Genomic DNA, 20,008 nt, shown 5'->3' on the forward strand with positions numbered 1-20,008 from the left:
AGAATTTAAAAATTCCCAGAGTAGGTTAGTTGGGAGATTCAATGAATCAACAGAAAACCATCAGCAACTGCACTATGAGCCAAGATCTGACATTTCAATGTATATTGTTTATAAGTAATTTAAAATTAATGTAAAGTATATCAGAAAAAGTGTGTAAATTTTAAAGCATTAATTTTTATATGGTGTCTCTTGTGAATAATTCCTTAAAGTATATCATACACATCTCCCATTTCAGTTAATGTATTTAAGGCGTAGTGTTGACTATGCAATGAAATGCCCCAAAATAACAACTGCAATATAGCTTGATAATAAATCAAACCGAGGCCCCAACTTCCCAAACGACCAGCAACTTCCAGCATTCTCCTTGGGCAGCAGCAGCAGACAACTGTCATCTTGAACTGACTGCATAGGGAAAATAAACCGAGAAAGCTCAGCAGCTGTTAAGAGCCCCCACATATAGGCTATTATTACAATTTTACAGATGAGGAACCAGAGCTGAGAGATACTGGCTTGCAACACTAAACCTCCAAGAGAAACCCAAATTCTTTATCTCCCCATGACAACCGATTACCTTGGATACTGAGCCAATATCTGCTGATGGGACAAATCGCCAGTTTCATCTGAATAAATATTACTTCTCTGAAACACTTGTGAGTGCTTTCAAGTATCATTTATCAGATTCATATACAGTGGAACCTCGGGTTATGAAATTAATTTGATCTGGAGATCCGTTCTTAACCCGAATCTGTTCTTAATCTGAGGCTCGCTTTCGCTAATGGGGCCTCCTGCCGCAAGTGCGCGATTTCCGTTCTCATCCTGGGGCAAAGTTCTCAACCCAAGGTACTACTTCCGGGTTAGTGGAGATTGTAACCTGAAGTGTTAGTAACCCGAGGTACCACTGTATTGAGGGTGATCTGGGCTCTGTGACTCAATACCAACTACAGTGGTACCTCGGGTTACATACGCTTCAGGTTACAGACTCCGCTAACCCAGAAATAGTACCTCAGGTTAAGAACTTTGCTTCAGGATGAGAAGAGAAATCGTGCTCTGGCGGCACGGCAGCAGCAGGAGGCCCCATTAGCTAAAGTGGTGCTTCAGGTTAAGAACAGTTTCAGGTTAAGAATGGACCTCCGGAACGAATTAAGTACGTAACCAGAGGTACCACTGTATTGGACAGACAGCCTAGCTACACTTATCCTTTTGGTCTACTGCAATGTACTGTACATGTGGATGTGGTCTGGAAGCATCATCCCGTTGAAGAGGAGGAGGCAACATTGCCCACAAGGCTGGCTGATACAGTCATATATTGACAATGCTTTGTGTAAAAACTGATTTCCAGTTGTTTCTGCGCCCACTTCAGAGTGTTGGTATTAAACATTTTATTTAGTACTGGCATGCAGTGGATTCAAAGAGTCCAGCAAAGCTGGATGTGTCCAAGGTTCTCCATCCCAAATTAAGGACTTCATTTCATGGCACTTCAGATCACACCCCTAAAAAAAAACACAGCACACAAGTATCTGATAAACCTGAAAATAGTGTAAAGTTTACCATACACTGAAAATGCCAGAGTAGAGGAAGGAAGGGAAGAGAAAGGACAACCTTGTAATCAGAGGTAATGATTTTATCAGAACTCTCCAATCCCAATTCTTTTTAAGCAGAAGGATGCTGAAGTACAACCTAGGGCATGTATGAGGCTAGTGAATTGGAACCTACAAAGTTACCACAGCAAATTCCTCCCCCGTCCCCCACAAACACCCCATAATTTTAAATATCTCTTGCACAAAAAACCCTGGACCTATTTCTATATAATTTGACAGGCTTCTAACTTGTGAGCCACTTCAGATCAACTGGCCACAAAACACTGGGAGAAATCAAATGATTTCTCCTGAAAGCTGTAAATGCTTTTCTGGACATTTTATTGCTTTGATTTTTACTTGCAAACCACCTAAAGTGTTTGGTTGCTCTATAAATATGGAAAAGAAAATGAATGCAAATAGCACTAGACACTGTACTTTACCAAGTAACAAACCAAAAGGACAGGAATCAAACAGGAATCAAAAGGGCTTGCAGACACAAAACCTCAAAAAGGATGAATAAATAAGAGCTTTAATTTAAAATCTGGTTGTGTTTTGCCAAGGTGCTTTTTCTTTGATATCTATTCATGACTGACCTGCATTACAGCTAATAATTTTACTAGGATCATAAGCTATAAAACAAACAGTACCTAGCTTAATTCCACAAGTTACTGACAACCCCATTTTAAGGCCCATGTAATTGGAAGGAACTGTGCTGACAGATTTGCAGGGGGTGGGGTGGGAAGACATAGTATTGTTTTACACCAGGAATGTTGTCACAATGGGGGTATAACCAGTCACTAATCATTCAGTCAGATAACAGGCTAAATGGGGGTGGGAAACGATAAACAATTTGAAGACACATTAGGAACAATTTTATCCATAAGCAAAATCTAAAAAACAATATATTTTTGTCTTACATCTTTATAGTGAAGCTCCCCAAAAATCATTTCAATACCTGTTTATGTCCAGCCCAATTGAACCCTCTTGGGGCCCAATCCTGAAACTGAATGTTATCCATTTTGGGCTTCTTGTTTCTTTAACCTATTTTTAGGGGGCTGGATGGAAGAAAGGCACTCAATTTATGGCCAACATAGTTGCAATCTACATTTTGAGAACTTTACACAGCATAAAAACAAGCAACACTGCAAGCTCTTCACCAAGTAGCAATATCCCCTTTCCAAAATGTTTCATATAAAGAGTTATCGTGGGAAAGCACAAATCTGAACTAAGGACATTAAATACTGTGAAATGTGTATTCTAAGAGGGGTATAGTTTTGTTGTTAACCCAGGTAAAGATACTAGTGCTGGCTCTATACCTTAAAAATAAGATTAAACTACGTTTTAATACACATGCAACTGCATTGTCACTATCACCAAAACCTTAGCTTAGCTTGCACTTTGCTATAACTGGAAGGCTGACTGAAATCAAACAGAAGCACATTCCAGAAGCTGTTTTGCCATTTAAAACCATGAAATGCCCAATTTTAAAAAGGTATCATTTGTATGGAGATGCAGTGCAAAAAAAAATTAAATGGTGCTTTCCTTAAACACATAATTATAACAACTACAAAGATTTGGGGCATATGAATGGACTGGAGTCGTCTGTCGATTTTAAACTACCTGAAGGGTAGAATTTAAATATTTATTTCATTTCTATTATATACAGGAACAACAGTGAAACCTTCAGATAACTTTTTGGAGCTACCTGACAGAAAGAATAAATGGCAAAGCTAATGAGTTTTGATGGAATAAGAAACGGATAACAATCATTTTATTGAAAACTGGATGTTAACTCAATACCACAGGGAACACCATAATTACTAAAATTACAATTTTTGGTGTTGGGGGAGAATAGCAAGAATTGAACACTGCCTCAATTGTCATCAAACATACTGAAAGGGCCCTGCCAATATTTGATAATTTCTTTACAGGGAAAAGGACACACAAAATGCAAATGGGATAATGACATATTTTCATTAAAATACTGTTTGCCTACTTCTCTCTGTGCAAACGCTAGCCTAAATGTGAAGGCTAGGGGTGCTAAATACAGTAGGCATCAGTTGCAAGTATTTCAGCGTTTCCTCTGTGTAGTACTGTTAAGTTCTCCTAGCCCAAAATGGTCAAAGCTAGTCTGTTTTGCATACAAATGACAGTGTTATTACAGAGAACCAAGACTGCAGAGCACACCAAGAAACTATGCACCCTGTTTCTCTAGCCAATGGGGGAGGGGGTGATAGCACAATAGCATTAATATTCTAATGTTACATTAGTCTTTCCACTGCATGCATGTATTTACTGCACTAAAGTTTCCAGCATTAGCCCAATTCCACAGGTGATCCCCAGTTGCCTACTGCTGAAAGACACACACGTATCAATCTTTCATCAATCTCTTAGCCAATTTATGTATTGTAACACAATACATACCATATTCACCTCCTTAACATTAGCACAAATTAAAAAGGTTTCTCAACCACTGATTCTTATTCTGGAAAAAGTGGTTTATTTACTATATATACAACTTGGGAAGCAATACATAAAGAGAAGCCAAACAAAGAAATGGAAGAAGAAAAGCTACAGACAACTGGTTGAAGTGAGGCTTTGCCTCTTGCTGTTGCAGGCATCCATCTGCCTCAAGAGACAATGGAGTGTGCCTCCAGGGGTGGTCAAACTATTGACTTAGCAGCACTGAAGTTACCTTCCTGGAACACAAGCCTGGGCAGTGTGTATGGAGGTCCTGGGCTGACCAGACAACAACACCGCCTCCCTCAGCCTCGCTGATGTGGTCCAAAGGAAAGCCGAGTTTGGCTGCAGGAGTTGCTGGGAAGAGGTGTGAAAGGGACTCAACTGCAGATTTGAGTAGGATTTACTTCTTAGTCATTTCTTCCCCTGAAGCGATCCCACAAGGCAGCAGAGGTTTTAGATGGGCTACCTTCCCAGCTGTGTTAGAAACTCAGATATATATGCTAGGTGTCAGATAGCTCCTTAAACCAGGGTTAGTGTCACCAAAACAGAATGTCTGGTTGCCAGTGTGGGGCCAGATGGCTTGAAAATCTTATTTTTCAACACGACTTTTTGGTTCCTGAAATTCGTTCTGATGGGGCAGATAAAATACCACAAATAGAATTCAACAGGATGTGTTGTTAGTGTGTGAAAACAGGAAAGATCCAAGGATCCCCAGGCATGCAACTCTAGATGGTGGAGACCTCAGGCGCCATCCTAGCACAAGTGCATCTTCACTTGGTCACAAGTGGTTGACAGCCAGGTGCAAAATGCATCTGGTGCCATGTGCAGAAACCACCTTCTTGACTGTTGGACCCACTACTGGTCTTTTCTGCTCAATCGACCAGACCCTAACTCACTGAGGGATTGAGACCCATCAGCTACCTTCACCTGGTTTAGCAAGCCAGATAAAGCAGTTTTCCAGGGTGTGGCTGCTGTCGCATTCTGACAGCATCTAAATGCAGCAGATTCTGGTAGAGTCCTAAGACAACAGATAGGGTGGGCAGGTTTAAGGCTTGCAAGAGGCACTTCATTTTCCCACTAACTAGAGCTGTGAAGTGTGGCTCAGGAAGGCAGACACAGAATTTTGACACAAGGTGCTCTGAGAACATGCTCAGGCTGAGAATTCAAGCTTCCTAGATTTCAGCCGCCCACTAGGCTGCACACACAGAATACCTTTAAAGCACAAACAATTCTGTGCACTGTAGTTTACCCCTTACAAAGTTAAAATTCCCAGCAGCCCTTACAAACTCCAGTATCCAGAATTCTTTGTGGACGGAAATATGCCTCAAAAGTGCCTTAAAGATATAGTGTTTTATACTACCAAAGCAGTAAAAAAAAAGATTTGTTATTGTTGCTATGGTTAAACCACTGGGAACTGGAAGCCCATTCTGAGATGCAACCAGTAGATCCCAAACTATATTCTGTGCTGCAATGGACTACACCAATTCAAACTTCGGGGGGGGGGGTTTACTGCTCTCTCATGTTCAAAACTTCCCGCAAGTAAAAACACCACTGGAAAAAAAGATCTATCCAGCTCATTCCCTGCAGTGCTAGTTTTCTGACTGCAAAGTGATTTCGATATATAGACAAAAGTTTTAAAAATGTGACTTCCCCTTCATTATCCAGTGTGACTTTTCCATTTTATTGGACTACATATGCACCACAAACTTGGAACTGCTTAATATCAACTTAGCAGTACATAATTTAAAAAGCACAAACACAGAAAAGACACCAAATCAGCTATTATACTAAAAAGCTCCTTAGACAGTTACCAAAAGCTTTGATCAAGAAAAAGGGCATACAGTCAACAAAATGCCATTTTGCAGATTTGTTCTTAACAGTACTCAACCTTGTAATTTTAAAAAGCTTGCTAAAAATTCTTATCCATGAGACAATACACTTCTACTTCCAGTGTAGGCAAGCTCTACACTGCTTCCAGGATAGAAAACTTCTAGGCACATCCACAAGCAATTAAACCAGCATGCACTGATGAGGTTTTTAATCGCACACATCTCGAAAAAGAGTGAGGAGCAATTCACTTTACCAAATCCCAGTTCAAAGGCATTTGTGTGTTCACAGGATAGAATTAGGAAGATGCCCTCACTACATTGCATTACACACCTGCCAAATTTTTTTTAGTTGCAGCAAGCCTATCCAAGCACATGATTTAGTTACTATATTATTTTTTAAAATTTAACTGATTTTATCTTTTTTATAATTATGTATATATATTTGAAAACAGTTTGTGGATTTTAACTGTGTTTTATCTACAATTTTATTATGTACATCATTTAGAAAGCTATTTGATTAAGCAGTTAATACATTTTTCCAAGCAAATAATAAAATAACCACCCACAGATACTCAAAGATACACACTTATGCCTGGCAGGCATACACACAGTGTAAAAACAAGAATATTAAATCACACGTTTAGATAAATTTTGTAGTTTCCCTGAAATTCTTACATATAGATAAGTGCTTTCATGTGTGAAGCAAGACAAGAATATGCTACATCTAAGCCAAAATTAATGACATCTTCTATATTAAACTAAACATTTCAAAATATTCTTTATGTAAAGTAAATGCCATTTCAGACACATCTGATAGGCAAGAACTGAGCCCCATTAACAGACTCATCTTTTAGATTTCTAGAATTAAAGGGCTCTAACGTAAGTATTTTAAACTATTACGTATTTAAAAGATGCAGGAAAATAATAGCATTTGTATAGCTTATAAAAGGAACATCAGAAAGCTTCTCTAAAAACATATTATACATTTTCTCTACACAATTTAAACTAGCTTTTTTGTAACTTTCTTCTACTCCTGCCTATTTATAGAATGACTATTTATAGAATCATCTACATTTGATGATTGTGTACTACCGAAGGATGATAAAACTCAAAGTGCACCAACAGTGTAAGAGCACAAACTACAAGCAGCAAATCATTCTTGCTCTGAGCGTCCCCTGTGTCTGCACACAGCCAGAGAAAGAGGAGCACCTTATTCAGGATTAAATGAAGCACATTTCATTTGACCGGGGAGGGAAACAAATTATATGGACAAGGAGTAATAATCAAAAGCATTCACTAACACAGGCTCTCCAGACTCTCTTTAAAGAGGAATTCTTGATGAAGTGTTCAAGCAAAATGTAAATGCACAGGTATAATACTTAGAAAATGTTCACATGGAGCGTCCAGTGTTCTTTTGTGCTGATTAGACCTCAAAGTACTGAAGAACATCTGTCCAGTTCCAATAAGGTTTAGCACTCGCATTTCCAAAAACTTCACATTAGGAATCTCAAATGAACCATCCCACTGAGACAATGTTCGTTTACTCAGCCAGCACAGAAATATTAATCACCAAAATAGCCCTTGTGCCTGTGGTTTCTTTTCTTTCTTTTTCTAATAGATATAGGAAAATGTGTCCATTGCCATTCACAGACAAACAGGGACTAATCACTTTGGAAAACTACTCTTAATATGCAAACTGTAAATGATGAGCTAATTAATGCAGACATTTGACTAGAGCATCTTTGGTACTTGTTACTTCCCCATTAAAGAGACACGTGCATAGGTCCAAGAGTCAGTACACATTCAAAGTAGTCAATGTATCGATTAAATAAACGAAAAACAGTTGTACCTTGGTTTTCGAACAGCTTAGTTCCCGAATGTCGCAAATCCAGAAGTGCCTGTTCTGGTTTGCAAACTATTTTTGGAAGCCGAATATCCGACGGGGCTTCTGATTCACTGCAGGAGCTTCCTGCAGCCAATCAGAAGCCGTGATTTGATTTTCAAACGTTTTGGAAGTCGAACAGACTTCTGGAATGGATTTCGTTCAACTTCCAAGGTACAACTGTATCTTCTAAAGAAAACAGCCAGTTCAGTCAACTAATGATACCTGTTCTGCAAGACTTTACTTTTTACTTGTAGCAACCTGAACCTTTGGGTTCCATTTAAATCATTGTAATCCAAGTTAGAAGTAAATATCGGAAATCCTGAAGTAGGGCCACAATATCTAGAGAAGCCACACTCAAGTATCAACTTTTGCTTTTGAGCATTCTGATTTACTTTTTAAAAAACAGGAGGACAAATACCGTAGACTCTGTTCACCACATTACAACAATCAACATGGAGGATGAGTATATAACTAAATGTAACGCTAATCAAAAGTAAGATTCTTCTGGATATTATTCAACTCAGCACCCAAGAGGTACAGGTAGCATTAATTAAGCTTCCTTTGCCTGGGAAGCATTTGTAATTTCATTTATTATACATTTCCCAGGTCTTTCTTTTTCGGTTGGGGAGAAAATGAATCACACACGGAATTCTAGGTTCAACCATCACATCCTATACTACAGAAATGGCATGTTACATACATACATACATACATACATACATACATACAAGACACTAACAGGCATAGGGGGAGGGCAGCAGATTGCTCCTGATCCTGCACATTAGCGTACCCAAAGAGCCGTGGTAATCAAAGGCTATGGAATCAAGGCTGAAGGGAAGCTGAGACTGGCAGGCCTTCGTGTCTGAGGCAAAAGAGAGGTGCAGCCTTGGAGAATATGCACCTCATCAAACCTATCACCTCACCACATACAGACTCCTTTAAATGACCAGAGTGAACCTAATCTTCAACTTCAGGAATCTCACAAGGTAAAATGAAATTGGCCCCATGAAATAGGCACCTCCTAAGGTGCCAAAGAATATCTTTAAAGTCGCGAGGGACCATTCCATCTCAAAACGTAAAGATGTTGGGGAGGTGTGCTGGCTTCAGGAAGTGACACATCACAAAATTTGCTTCCCCTGGAGTTGGGTTTAATAGGGAGGTTGCCAGAGGGGAAAGGGAATAAGAACGGATCTTCCCCTTCATTAACTATGCCACTGTTTTGAGTGTTTTGAGATCGGCAGCATGCTTTGCTATGTTCATTTCCAAGACAAACCCCTAAGATGACTTTGAGGCTTAGTCAGGAGTGAGAGCGCTCACATATACAACATTCAGCCAACAAAGGCATTGTAGGGACTGAAAGGCCACTACTCTGACTCCTTTGCTCAACCAGAGGAGAACCTGAGCTATCTATTGAGCAGGGCAGTGTGGGAAAATGGGATGGTAAAAGGACGAAAGCAATTTCATCCTCTTTGTCTTGACCTTCTTCTCCCCTTCAATAACGTTTTGTCACAGGTACTTAAAAGCTTCAACTCCTTACCCAGCAATTCCTAACAAGTTAATTTCCAATTTTTCACTGCCACACCACACTGTACCGCTTATTTTACTCAGCCTTCTATCTACAATGCCCCTGAGATCTGATTTCCAAGTAATCACAACCTAATTAGACCCTTTCTCCCCAATCAAAAAAGAAAAAGCACACTTCTTCCATAAGGCTTTTGTAACAATTTTATCCCCTGCGTCTGTTTTTATACTGTTATTTATATAATTTTGTTGTTTGGTGCCTGTGTATTTTGTAACATAAACCAATTTGGAAAACTTTTTTTGGAAAAGCTATTTTAGCAATTAAATTTAATTAATAATTATCTACAAGTATTAACTATAGGGCCTGAGGGCCCCCTCAGAATATGTTGTAGAATGTTCATCTGTGTTAATCCAGCTGGTGAAATACAGCATTACACAGTGGCTGCCATGTCTGTCCCGTCTCCCTCAGACCTGGCAGGAACAGAGTGTGCCCAGTTTGTGGGCAGCCACAGCATGCCGGCATTTATTCCTAGCAAGGAAGCCTAGTACAGCAACATATACAACCAAAGACTGCGTCAGTCCCTCCCCTGCCATCTGACTTTATAGCCACAAAGTAGAAAAGAAGCTACAAGTGCAAGTAGTTAGCAGCTGCACATCCTTGCACCCTCCGTTTCTGCTGTCTTTAAGGGGAGAAAGGCACTGGTGATCACCTCCTGAATTATAACTTGCAAAGCTCAGTCAAATAGTTCAGCAATGCCACATTTCAGTTCTTTAAGGAATTATTGAAATAATATCATTCATTCTGAACAAAATATAATTGCATTTTCTACTACTCAGAAAAACCACCCTATTCTAACCCAGACTTGTAATTAAGTCTGGATTTGGGTTTTACAAACACTATTTTTAGAAGAATAGCAACAGCAAGTAAGAGGACAGATTTATTTATTTGAATTTATAAAATTTATCCTGCCCTTGTATTCAAAGGAGCCAGGGGCAGATTCACGTTATATGAATACAAACTTAGGCTTGCTTTGTTGATCAGGAAAAAGTGCGAATGGGATACCAATTAATAAGAGCAACAAGGGTCAGAAGTGTTATTTCCTAAACTAATATACAAAGGGCTTACATTGGAAGGAAACAAATTTAAATGCTAACTGTGTGTTACTAACCAAGTCTATGTATTGGGATGGTTTAGAAATGGACAATCCTGCTTCAATATAAGGTGTTAGATGTGCTTCCCCATGGTTATTCTTTGTCATACTGTCTTACTGAAGCATCCTCAAGCTTATCTACTAACATGAAAACATATTGATGAAAAGACATTTTCCAGCAGCACCATACCTTACATTCCCTTTTGGAAGGGTCAGTCTTTGTATCACACTGTAGAAATTAACAAGAACTGTCAGAAGAGTTTCAGTTTCCTACATTTAAAAAGGTCCAAATAGCCATATACTTTCTATGGATGTTTAGCATAATTTATATTAAACGTTACTTAGAACTCTACCCAAAATACAGTAAGATTATCATGCTGCCACAGACATTAAAGGTTTTTTTTCTTTGATATGAAGGACTTCAAACTGTAACAGCACTTTATAAAAGATTTGTACTTTCTCCAGACCAGGGGCAAGAGTCCTGTGGCTATCCAGATGATGATGATGTACTACAGCTCCCATCATTCCCGATCACTAACCATCTGGGCTGGGTTGTTGGAAGTCCAACAACATTTGGAGGGTCATAAATTCCCCATGCCATTTTAGGACATGCCATTTTAACAGATCTTTGACGTATCCACATAATTTTTTTAATAACTAATGTAGAAACAAACTGTTTTATTCTGACAGGCTTTTGGTATATGTGGCAGATAATATTTTTATGTTTGTTTTTAAACTGTTCTGTTTTATATTGTTCTTTTTATATTTTTAAAAATGTTGTTAGCCCACCAAAAGGGAAGGATATACATGTTTTGATAAACAAATATTTGGAAACTATAAAGTTGAATTTTGTAACCTGCCTGCTTGAAGTGACTCGAAACAAAACTTGATATGTTTTGCAAAGACCAGTTTTGTATAGGATACGAAGGCAGATGTAGAATGAAGCACAAGAAGCAAATAATGTGTTGCTGCATGGAAGACACGAAGAGGAACAAGGAGCACAACATCTGCTCAATTTAACAACTGTAATAGCTACCTGAGCTCCCACCTCACCCCAAATCATCACTGGATCCTCAGCCTTCTTCCTTGTCTAAATACTTTCAGGACCATATTATCCAAAGGCTAAGCTGTTTTTGCTTTTAAAATTTGCTGATTCCATAGATTCTATATTGCACTTGGCACCGTATTCACAATGAATAAGAGAAATCCTGATTACAACACAGTCCAACCTTATGTTGTGGTTCAGTTTCTGAAAACCAAACCATCACTCCCATGTGGTTAGGGAAACATGAAATTTTGTTTTGAAACCCACAGGGGAAAACAAAAGTGATACAAAAATGGGTTGGCATCCAACCTTGAAGCAGAAACAGTACTATAATACGGATTCTAGTTTTAGTGAATGAATGTCAGAAATACGAAATCTATAAGGATTTAACAAGACTCAAGCTCATCAAGTACTGACTCAATATGCAGCCCCCAGCTGGCCAGTATCAGATCCCCACCCACCTCCCTGCCAAGCTAAACCATCCATCACACAACAAATGACATCAGTGCTATTTGAATAATCAGTTTGCAGTATGTATATTGCCCCACCAAGATAACAGCTGCTCTTGTGGCAAGCTAGGGAGTAACTAAAGGGCTTGTACAAAAGTTTTCCAATATACATGTACTATCTTGTTTTGCATAAATTTTTCCCAAACATTTGTGGTAGCTGATGATCACAGCTAAGAATATTCCACATTCTTTTTGTAACATGTGACTAGCAGCCCGCATTGTTACAATGCCATTTCCAAGTTTTGAATGAAGTGATCCAAGCTTCCCTAAAGTATCTGGAGGTTATGAATGCAAAAATTTTACATTCCTTTCATATTCCCTTGAGGTTTCCATAGTAAGACAGAAATCAGCTTCTGGCTAGAGCCATATTATAAACAGCTCTCTCTCTGCTCCCAACTAAAATCTAGACCATTCCCTCTATCCCAACTCAATCACAATATAGCCTATTTGCCTGTCTCAACGACCATTCTAGAACACCACAGTCCTAAACAGCCTTTCACAGCAGGTATAAAGGTTGCTTTTGCGAGTGTGGGTGTGTCCTCTTTCAATCTAAAAGTCCAAACTGCTGGAATGCAACTGCTGAGCCTTAAAACTCAGTTTTAAAATAACAAACCAGGCTAGCTTTACAGAGACTGGCCTTTCAAATTTAATTTAGTTTTGTAAGAGCTCCTGACACTATTATGAGAGGATATGGATTAACAATATCCCTGTGTCCACCCCTAGTGCACAATCTCACCAAAATGAATGAAGGGAGAATATCTACAACTACACAGCATGAACTATATATTCTATAGAAGTAGATCTATAACCAGATAGATGAGAACATTCATATCAGCAGTGCTCAATGATAAAGATTAATATACAGCTGTGCACTGCTTTGAACTTTTTGAAAAATATCAATACATTTTAATAAATATATTTTACGGGACTTCACCATATTCCGTATCAAACTACTTCTTAATTCTAACTGAAGCATTTATCCAACCAAAAGTCCCTGACCCACTGGTAATAACTGCATGCACCCTCTGTTTAAAATGAAAAAGGGAGGGAGGAAGAGAGTTTAAGAAATGAAAGGGTGAAGAAGTAATTTAACCTAGGGTTCCAAAACAGCAAATTCCTATATACATCTTATGATGTACAGATCAATTGATCTGGAAGTCTTACATGAACTCAGAGAAACATCTGTAAATAACATTATTTCTTCATCTTTTTGTGGTAGGACATTACAACAGTTATTTATCTGTACACTACACAAGATAGCTCCATGGCACAGAAAGTCCATTCCTTAGATACAAAGCAGAAGAATGGCACACTTTTGAAATGTTGGCTATAAAACACAAACACAAAGACTATACTTTACAGTCCAATGCATGATTCAGTATGAAGCAAGTCTCACTGAGTTCAATGGGAATTATTCCAAAACATAACTAGAATTGCAGCCTATGTTTTAAATTAGGTTCCATATCAAAGATGCTTAAGTCCACAAAGCACATGTGTCTGTATATTTCATTAAATATTTGTATCTCCATTATATAAAATTCTATTAAGGATGAAAATATAGCAAAAATCTTAAAAAAGAAAATTTTGTGCATCACAAAATTACTTTAAACAAATTTTCACATGTTTCTTCAAAGCTACTTGTAGCATTAATGCACATCATTTTTAACTGCACACCAAAAAGGAGGAAAGGAAGAAAAAAGTAAGAATCAGGAAGTGAATATTTTTAAATCACATTTTCATTACTACACAACAGCAACAAGACAACATAATTAAAATTCACTATTACAAGTATTTCTGGAGTACAGTAAGATTTCCATTTACACATACAACCATCACTTTACTACCTTACATTATACTATACTGAAAATACTTATAAAATGGCTAGGGTACACAAAGGAATTGATCCTTTAAGTAAACAGATACATATTACAAGTAAAGAAGTTGAATTACCCCATTTTCAATGCAGACAGAGTGTGTAAACCAAACAAGTATTAAGCATACCAGAATGCATGCCAACAGATACAATATGCCTTAATACATTAACAGAGGTTGCTTCCTAATTGTATTTGTCCACAAATCTCTTCTGGTTCCAACGTAAATTTTCATACAACGTTCAATAAGCCTTGCATATTTTAATTCCCCAAAGTAAATGATAACAATCAGCAGCTAACACTTCCAAACAACTATTTTAGAGGCCTAAAAATGCCTGTCTCTTTAAGAAAAGCTTTTTCATCTGGACTGTATTCTTGCCTAGGTCCAGAATAAGATTTTAAAGAAGCATCTGTTAAATGTGAGATACCAGCACAATAAAGATTGCTTCATAATCTATGCATTTATGAAAGCAGATTTAACTACTCCAGGAAAGTTTTTGATTTAGATTCAAGAAACCTTTGTATCTACCTGGCCCACAGAAGCTGTATTACTTGGTGTAAAGTATTCTTTTCACAAAAAACAGAAAAAATTTAACTATGTATCAACTGTACCTTGCATTAAAAATAAAAAAGGGGGCTCCCATTTTGCCATACAGAAGTATCTGGTGATAAAGAAATACCTCAGCTTGCAGTGCAATCTTAATCATGTCTACTCAATGGGTCTTACTCCAAGGTAAGTGGGGTTACATACTCAAATAAAACTTTCTCAACATAAATATTATACGAACTTCAACAAAAACACGAGATGGGCAAGATGTTTGTAGTTTGTCTATTTCATGGTTCAACACACTGATTCTTAATGCTCCACTACTTCCTAACTACAATATGAAATTGTTCAAATGAAATGTTTTACTCTTGACCATCTATGACTGTTCAACTTTCTTTTAAAGCCACAGCTACCTGACAGCATTCATCATTAATATAAGAACAACATTACTGAATATCACAAATTAATGAGTGATTTAATATCACAAAGTAATAATTGATGTTTAGGCTGCTAAACATCAGATCAACTTGCTTCCAGTTTCTTCTGAACGATGAAGATTTCCATTCGCAAAGGGGGGGGGAGATAAAAGAAAATAAATTCATTACGTACCTTTGTCTTTTGGGAACTGAATGTTCAACCTCTATGAGTTTACCATGCAGTTCAACTTTACCTACAAACAGTAATACAAGTGGTTTTAGAATTAATTGGGTGCTCTCACACCCCTACTCCCGATATGAATTTATGATGTAAAACAGCAAAGGAAACACAAATGCAACATGTTATAGAGTTTGCTCACCAAAAGTTACAGGGCAGCAACTGAACCATGGTGGGAATGATAAATAGCCACACGCCAAGAACCTGGCGTACAGTAGAGCCAGTTCCGATAGAAAAGGTTGAAAATGTATTCAGGGCAACTCTCAAGCAGAAAGTTATTCTCTTTTAACCTCTAGTATCCTCCAGTGTGATACGTTAAAACTCAGTTGTACACACACACACACACATGCATATATGTACGCCTCCCCTGATGAGATTAACAGGCCTCTAAGAACTCGTCACGAGGAAACAGGAACTGGTGGTTTGGGTGAAAAAGGAGTGTGTTCCCCACGCGTTTTTCCCTGGAAATGCACACGTTTAAGCTCTTTTCATACGCCCCCTCCTACCACGACCCGCTGGGCCAAAGTCGCCCCCCCCCGCCCCTCATGAAGCGGAGTAGAGCAAAAACCTAGACCCAAACAAGCCCGCCCAACCAACCAAACAACCCTCCCTCGTTCAGCCCGCCAAGCTGCCTTTCGCGCGCGCGCACACACACAAAAACAGGATGTAGAAGAGAAGCTAAGAAAAACTGACATGCTTTACTCGGGGCGCGAGAGCCCAAAGCGAAAGCGAAATAAATGACCCCCAAGGTGCAGGCGCGCGCGCTCCCGAGGCGGGCCTCCAGGCCTCGACCTCTGTCCCAAGCGCGCCGTGGGGAGCGGGAAAACGGGGGGGGCCTTTCCGTTTACACGTCCAAAGTTTGTCGTCTCGTGTTAACACGCCAAGCCTTTGAGCAAGCCGGGAGATTGCGCGCCCTCGCTTAGAGAGAGAGCCGAGCTAGGGCACCGAATTGGAGGGAGGCTAGCGCGTCTTTGCGCCGCGGACCGAGGGCGTTTGCCCTTGGCGGGGTGGGTGGGTGGGTGTGGGGGAACCCCCCCCTTACTTTTCTCCCCCGCCACCTGCCCTCCGGCATCTCCCGCCAGAGCGCGGGGAGGCCGAGGGTTTTCGCGTGCGCGCGTGTGAGGTGCTCTTGTGGCGAACGGAGAAACCTCTCGCAAGGGGGGGGGGGAGACTGGCGGTTGTTGGCTGGGCCCTGGCATGCGTCTGAGGCGAACGAACGGGAGCGTGCCCGCCCGCGCGCGCGGAAGGGGCGATGTTTTTTGCGCGCCTCGCTCCCCCCCCCTCCTCCTCCCGCAAACGCAGCTCTCTTTTCACCTCGGGCGCGCACACCTCTACGCCAGTATTTTTTTAAGATTATATACTCATGCTAGGAATGTGGGGAAGAAGCTCTTGCAAGCGCAGCGGCCTTGCGCGCTCCCCATTCCCGCTCCCCATTAGAGGAGGGGGTGAAGGGGGCGAGGTTTTCTTAAAGCCAACAGTTTGCGCGTCTAAGAGTTGCAAATGGGGGTGGGTGGGGGAGAAGAGGAGAGCAGAAGGCCGGCCCAGCAGCACCAGCAGCCTTAGCCTTCCCCCCCACCCCCCTCGTTCAAGGCCCCAGATTATAACGCCGCCGAAGCCCTCCGAAATAAATTCCGTTCAACCCAGCGCGGCAACGCCTGGCCGAGCAACTGCCCTCGGCTACAAACCGGGGCATCCTTGCACGGCCGGTCAATTCGATTTAAAGCGTTGCGGGCAGCCGAACGCCCCCCCCCCGAGGTGGGTGGGTGGGAGTAATAGCTCGGGGTCTGGGCAGGAGAAGGGGCAGGATGGCGCCCAGGAAGAAAGAAGGATGGATAGTGGGGACCAAAACCGGAGACGCCGGTGGGAGGAAGAGGAGGAGGAGGAGGAGAAGGACCCACCTGAAAGTGCCTCGATGGCCTTCATAGCCCAGTTCTCATCGGGGCAGTCCACGAACGCGTATCCCGTCTTCACGAGAAACTGGCCGGTGAAAGGGATCTTGGACTCTTTAAAGAGACTTTCTAGCTCCAGAGGGCTTACGTTTTCGCCCAGGTTCCCGATGTACAGCTTGTTCATCTTCTCGTTTTAATTAAAAAAATAGAGCTCTGCTTAATAGTAATGTTTTTGTAAAAATAAAAAAAAAACCACCACGACGGCAACGACGCCACCACCACGCGCTGTCTTGTAAAAATAATGCCAAAAAATATATATATAAACGCCCCCTCAAACGATCCAGGGAGTAAAATAAAAATGCCAAGGGGCTTTAAAAACACACACACACAAACACACACAACTGCAGCTTGTATCCGTCCGTCCGTCCCCCACCCACCCCTCTCTCTCTCCCTCTTTCACTCCCTCTCTCTCTCACACACCAGTTAAAAAAAAAAGGAAAAGGAAAGAAGCCCGTGACCAAATCCGAATACTGAAGGTTCACAACGTTATCCGAACCGATAGTGGAAATCACGACGCTTTTGGAACTAGGGTGGCGGTTTAAAAAAAGAAAAGATAGGAAAGGGAGGAGAGATGAGGGGCAGAGAAACTACTTTTTTTGTCTTGCCCCCAAGCCCCTTTGGCAGCAGCAGGCGGAGTATGAAAATGTTACAATACGTGAATGTAGGCACCGCCCCTCCCAAAAAGGGAGGAAGGGAAGGGAGAAAAAAAAAACAGAGTGGGAGGAGGGGAGGGGAGGAGAGAGAGAGAAAGAGAGAGAGAGAAATCACTTGAATATTCCGGCTTTTTGAATGAGCCACGTGTTCAAACTACAAATCAACTTCTCACGTGAGGAATCCCAACGCCTCAATTAGATAGCTGCAGGTTTTAAGCTCGCATAACACACAAAGGAGGAGGAGAAGCGAAGTTGGCCTTGGCTGTCCAGGACAAGTTTTTAAGACTGGGAGGTTGGATGGGCGCGGAGCCCGGACCGCGTGGTCTCGCTCCCCTCCCCCTGTTTACTACTTTCTGCGGCGGCGTTTGGTTGCTCCACACGCGCACAAACACACATATCAAAAGCTTCGCTTCCGACGTTTAAAAAATAAAAAATCCTTCGCCGGGAGGAGGAGGAGGAGGGGGCAAAGGAGCAACCTTATACAGCAAGGGCTGCGGGAACTATCTCTACGTTTCGCAACGCAATCGGAAAGGGTTGGTTGGTTAAAGGGGGGGGCGAGATAGAACAAGGAAGGAGGCCAAATGCAGCCTTAAAGGGCCACTCGCTGCCTTTCCTGGCGCAAAGTGCCACCGCTTAGCGCGGGGTGCCAACTGCAGCTCGTGGTCGAGGGGAACCGGCGAGCTCGATTGGGGAAGGGGGGACCCCCCCTTACAATGCTTTCCTCGTCGGGGCGACCCATGTGCTCCACTGCCACTTTTTTGTCTGCGATTTCGTGTTTGGTGGCGCTGCCTGCGCCCTCGCTCGCCATTGGCTGCGCGCCAGAGAAAAAGCGAGGGGTCTCGCCGAGGGCGGGCGGGAGGGAGGGAGGGAGAAGCGAGGGGTCTCCTTGAAACAGCTCCTACCCCCACCCCCACCCACCCGCTTTTCCTTCCTGCATAGTAATGCTCCTGGCGGTTTTGATGAGCGTTGGCTGCGGCGGTTCTAGCGCTCAAACATTATGAATCGGAGAGGACAAAGGGGGTGGACGCCAGTTGGAGGGTGATTAAAAAGTGGGAGTGCGCAGGGGCAGAGATGAGCGTGCTACTCCGGACACATCCTCTCCTCCCCTTTCCTTCCCTCCCCACCTCCACCCCAAGCTGTTTCCTTCCCCTTTTTCTTTTAAACCGAGTTAATGGTGGTTTTTCTAGCTCAGAAAAAAAATGGGGATGATTGGACAACATAACCCTCGGATTACCATAGCACACAGAGAAATCCACCCACCTACCCCCATTCTCCCCTCCCCCCTCCCCTCTTGGTTCAAGGAACCATTCATAATTTTCAACATTTGTAAAGCACAATGGTGGGTTTGTGGGGGGAGGGGTCAGAGTGTGAGGAGCCTTGTTCCAGAGCAAACAAAATGTTGCCTGAAGATGAAGAAAAGGATACGGAAATGAAAGCCAACACTGTTTTAATATATAGGAATCCAGTAGGTTTTGTTTAAGAATTCACTTTAGTAAAAGGGTTCATTTATGCTGCATAGACTGGGGAGGGAGGAATTGGGTCATAATGGGTATAGTAAACAGTTAAGTACTTTTATTAGTTACATAGTGACAATTACATTCACTATATTTTTGTGAGAAAATAGGGGTGGGTTGTTGTTGTTGTCTTTGCTATAACTTACTAACTCCAGTCCTAAAACTATAAAGTAAGCAAAAGTAATTTTAATCTGCAAAAGTATCATTAATGAATGCCTTTGTTAGAGCTGTGCTTTTGTCAGACAAAAGTAGTGATCAAATGTTCTGGTATGTATGCTTTGCAAATGGAAAACAGGATAGTACTTGCAATAGAATGACAAGATGCAGAAATGTAGAGTATTTTAAACTGTGTAAAAGTTGTAACTAGCCCCTGTAACTAATTGTTATAGCGAAGCAACTTTTTTCATGAACAGGTATTATTTCATAAATTTATTTAGACAAGATGGATTAGACTTTGTTATAGAACAAAATTCTAATTTAGAACAAAAGTTCTAATTTATGGAAAAATCTTATAATTTAGATCATTGTTCAGAAATCTAACCTTTCTTCGTTCAGTGTTGAAGTGTATAATTTCGTACAATTGTTTCTGAGCCTCTGATAGAATACTTGTGAATAAAAAAGGGGAAAGTCTTTGAATATGGGTTTTTCTAGAATTCATTTTACCAATAATTAAGTTGGGAGTTTTGGTCTGCAATTATTCTGCAAAAACTGCACGTATGTTTCTTTGAATATGAGGTACGAACACAGCTTACTATAAATGTATAATTGTTTGCTTGACTTAAACATTCTTCTATTTTACATTCACTAGTTTAAAAATAACTAAATTAAACTGAAATGTAA

The 20,008-nt window shown here is 40.9% G+C and overlaps 1 protein-coding gene across 2 annotated transcripts in view; it reads right to left on the reverse strand.

Annotated features, from left to right (window-relative positions):
* Positions 1-18,373, reverse strand: part of IGF2BP3 (insulin like growth factor 2 mRNA binding protein 3) — a 68,576-nt gene extending 50,203 nt beyond the window's left edge. The window contains exons 1-2 of one of the 2 annotated variants that reach the window (XM_079948007.1): positions 16,951-18,373; positions 15,008-15,068 (exon numbers count right to left, since the gene is read on the reverse strand). In XM_079948007.1, coding sequence (XP_079804133.1) covers positions 15,008-15,068; positions 16,951-17,125 — 236 coding nt within the window. In that variant the 5' untranslated portion in view covers positions 17,126-18,373. The remainder of the gene's footprint in view (positions 1-15,007; positions 15,069-16,950) is intronic. The other variant, XM_079948006.1, reaches the window with a different exon arrangement.
* Positions 18,374-20,008: the final 1,635 nt, after the last annotated feature.

Source organism: Podarcis cretensis (genome assembly GCF_951804945.1).
Source record: "Podarcis cretensis genome assembly, chromosome: 12".
Lineage (NCBI taxonomy): Eukaryota > Metazoa > Chordata > Lepidosauria > Squamata > Lacertidae > Podarcis > Podarcis cretensis.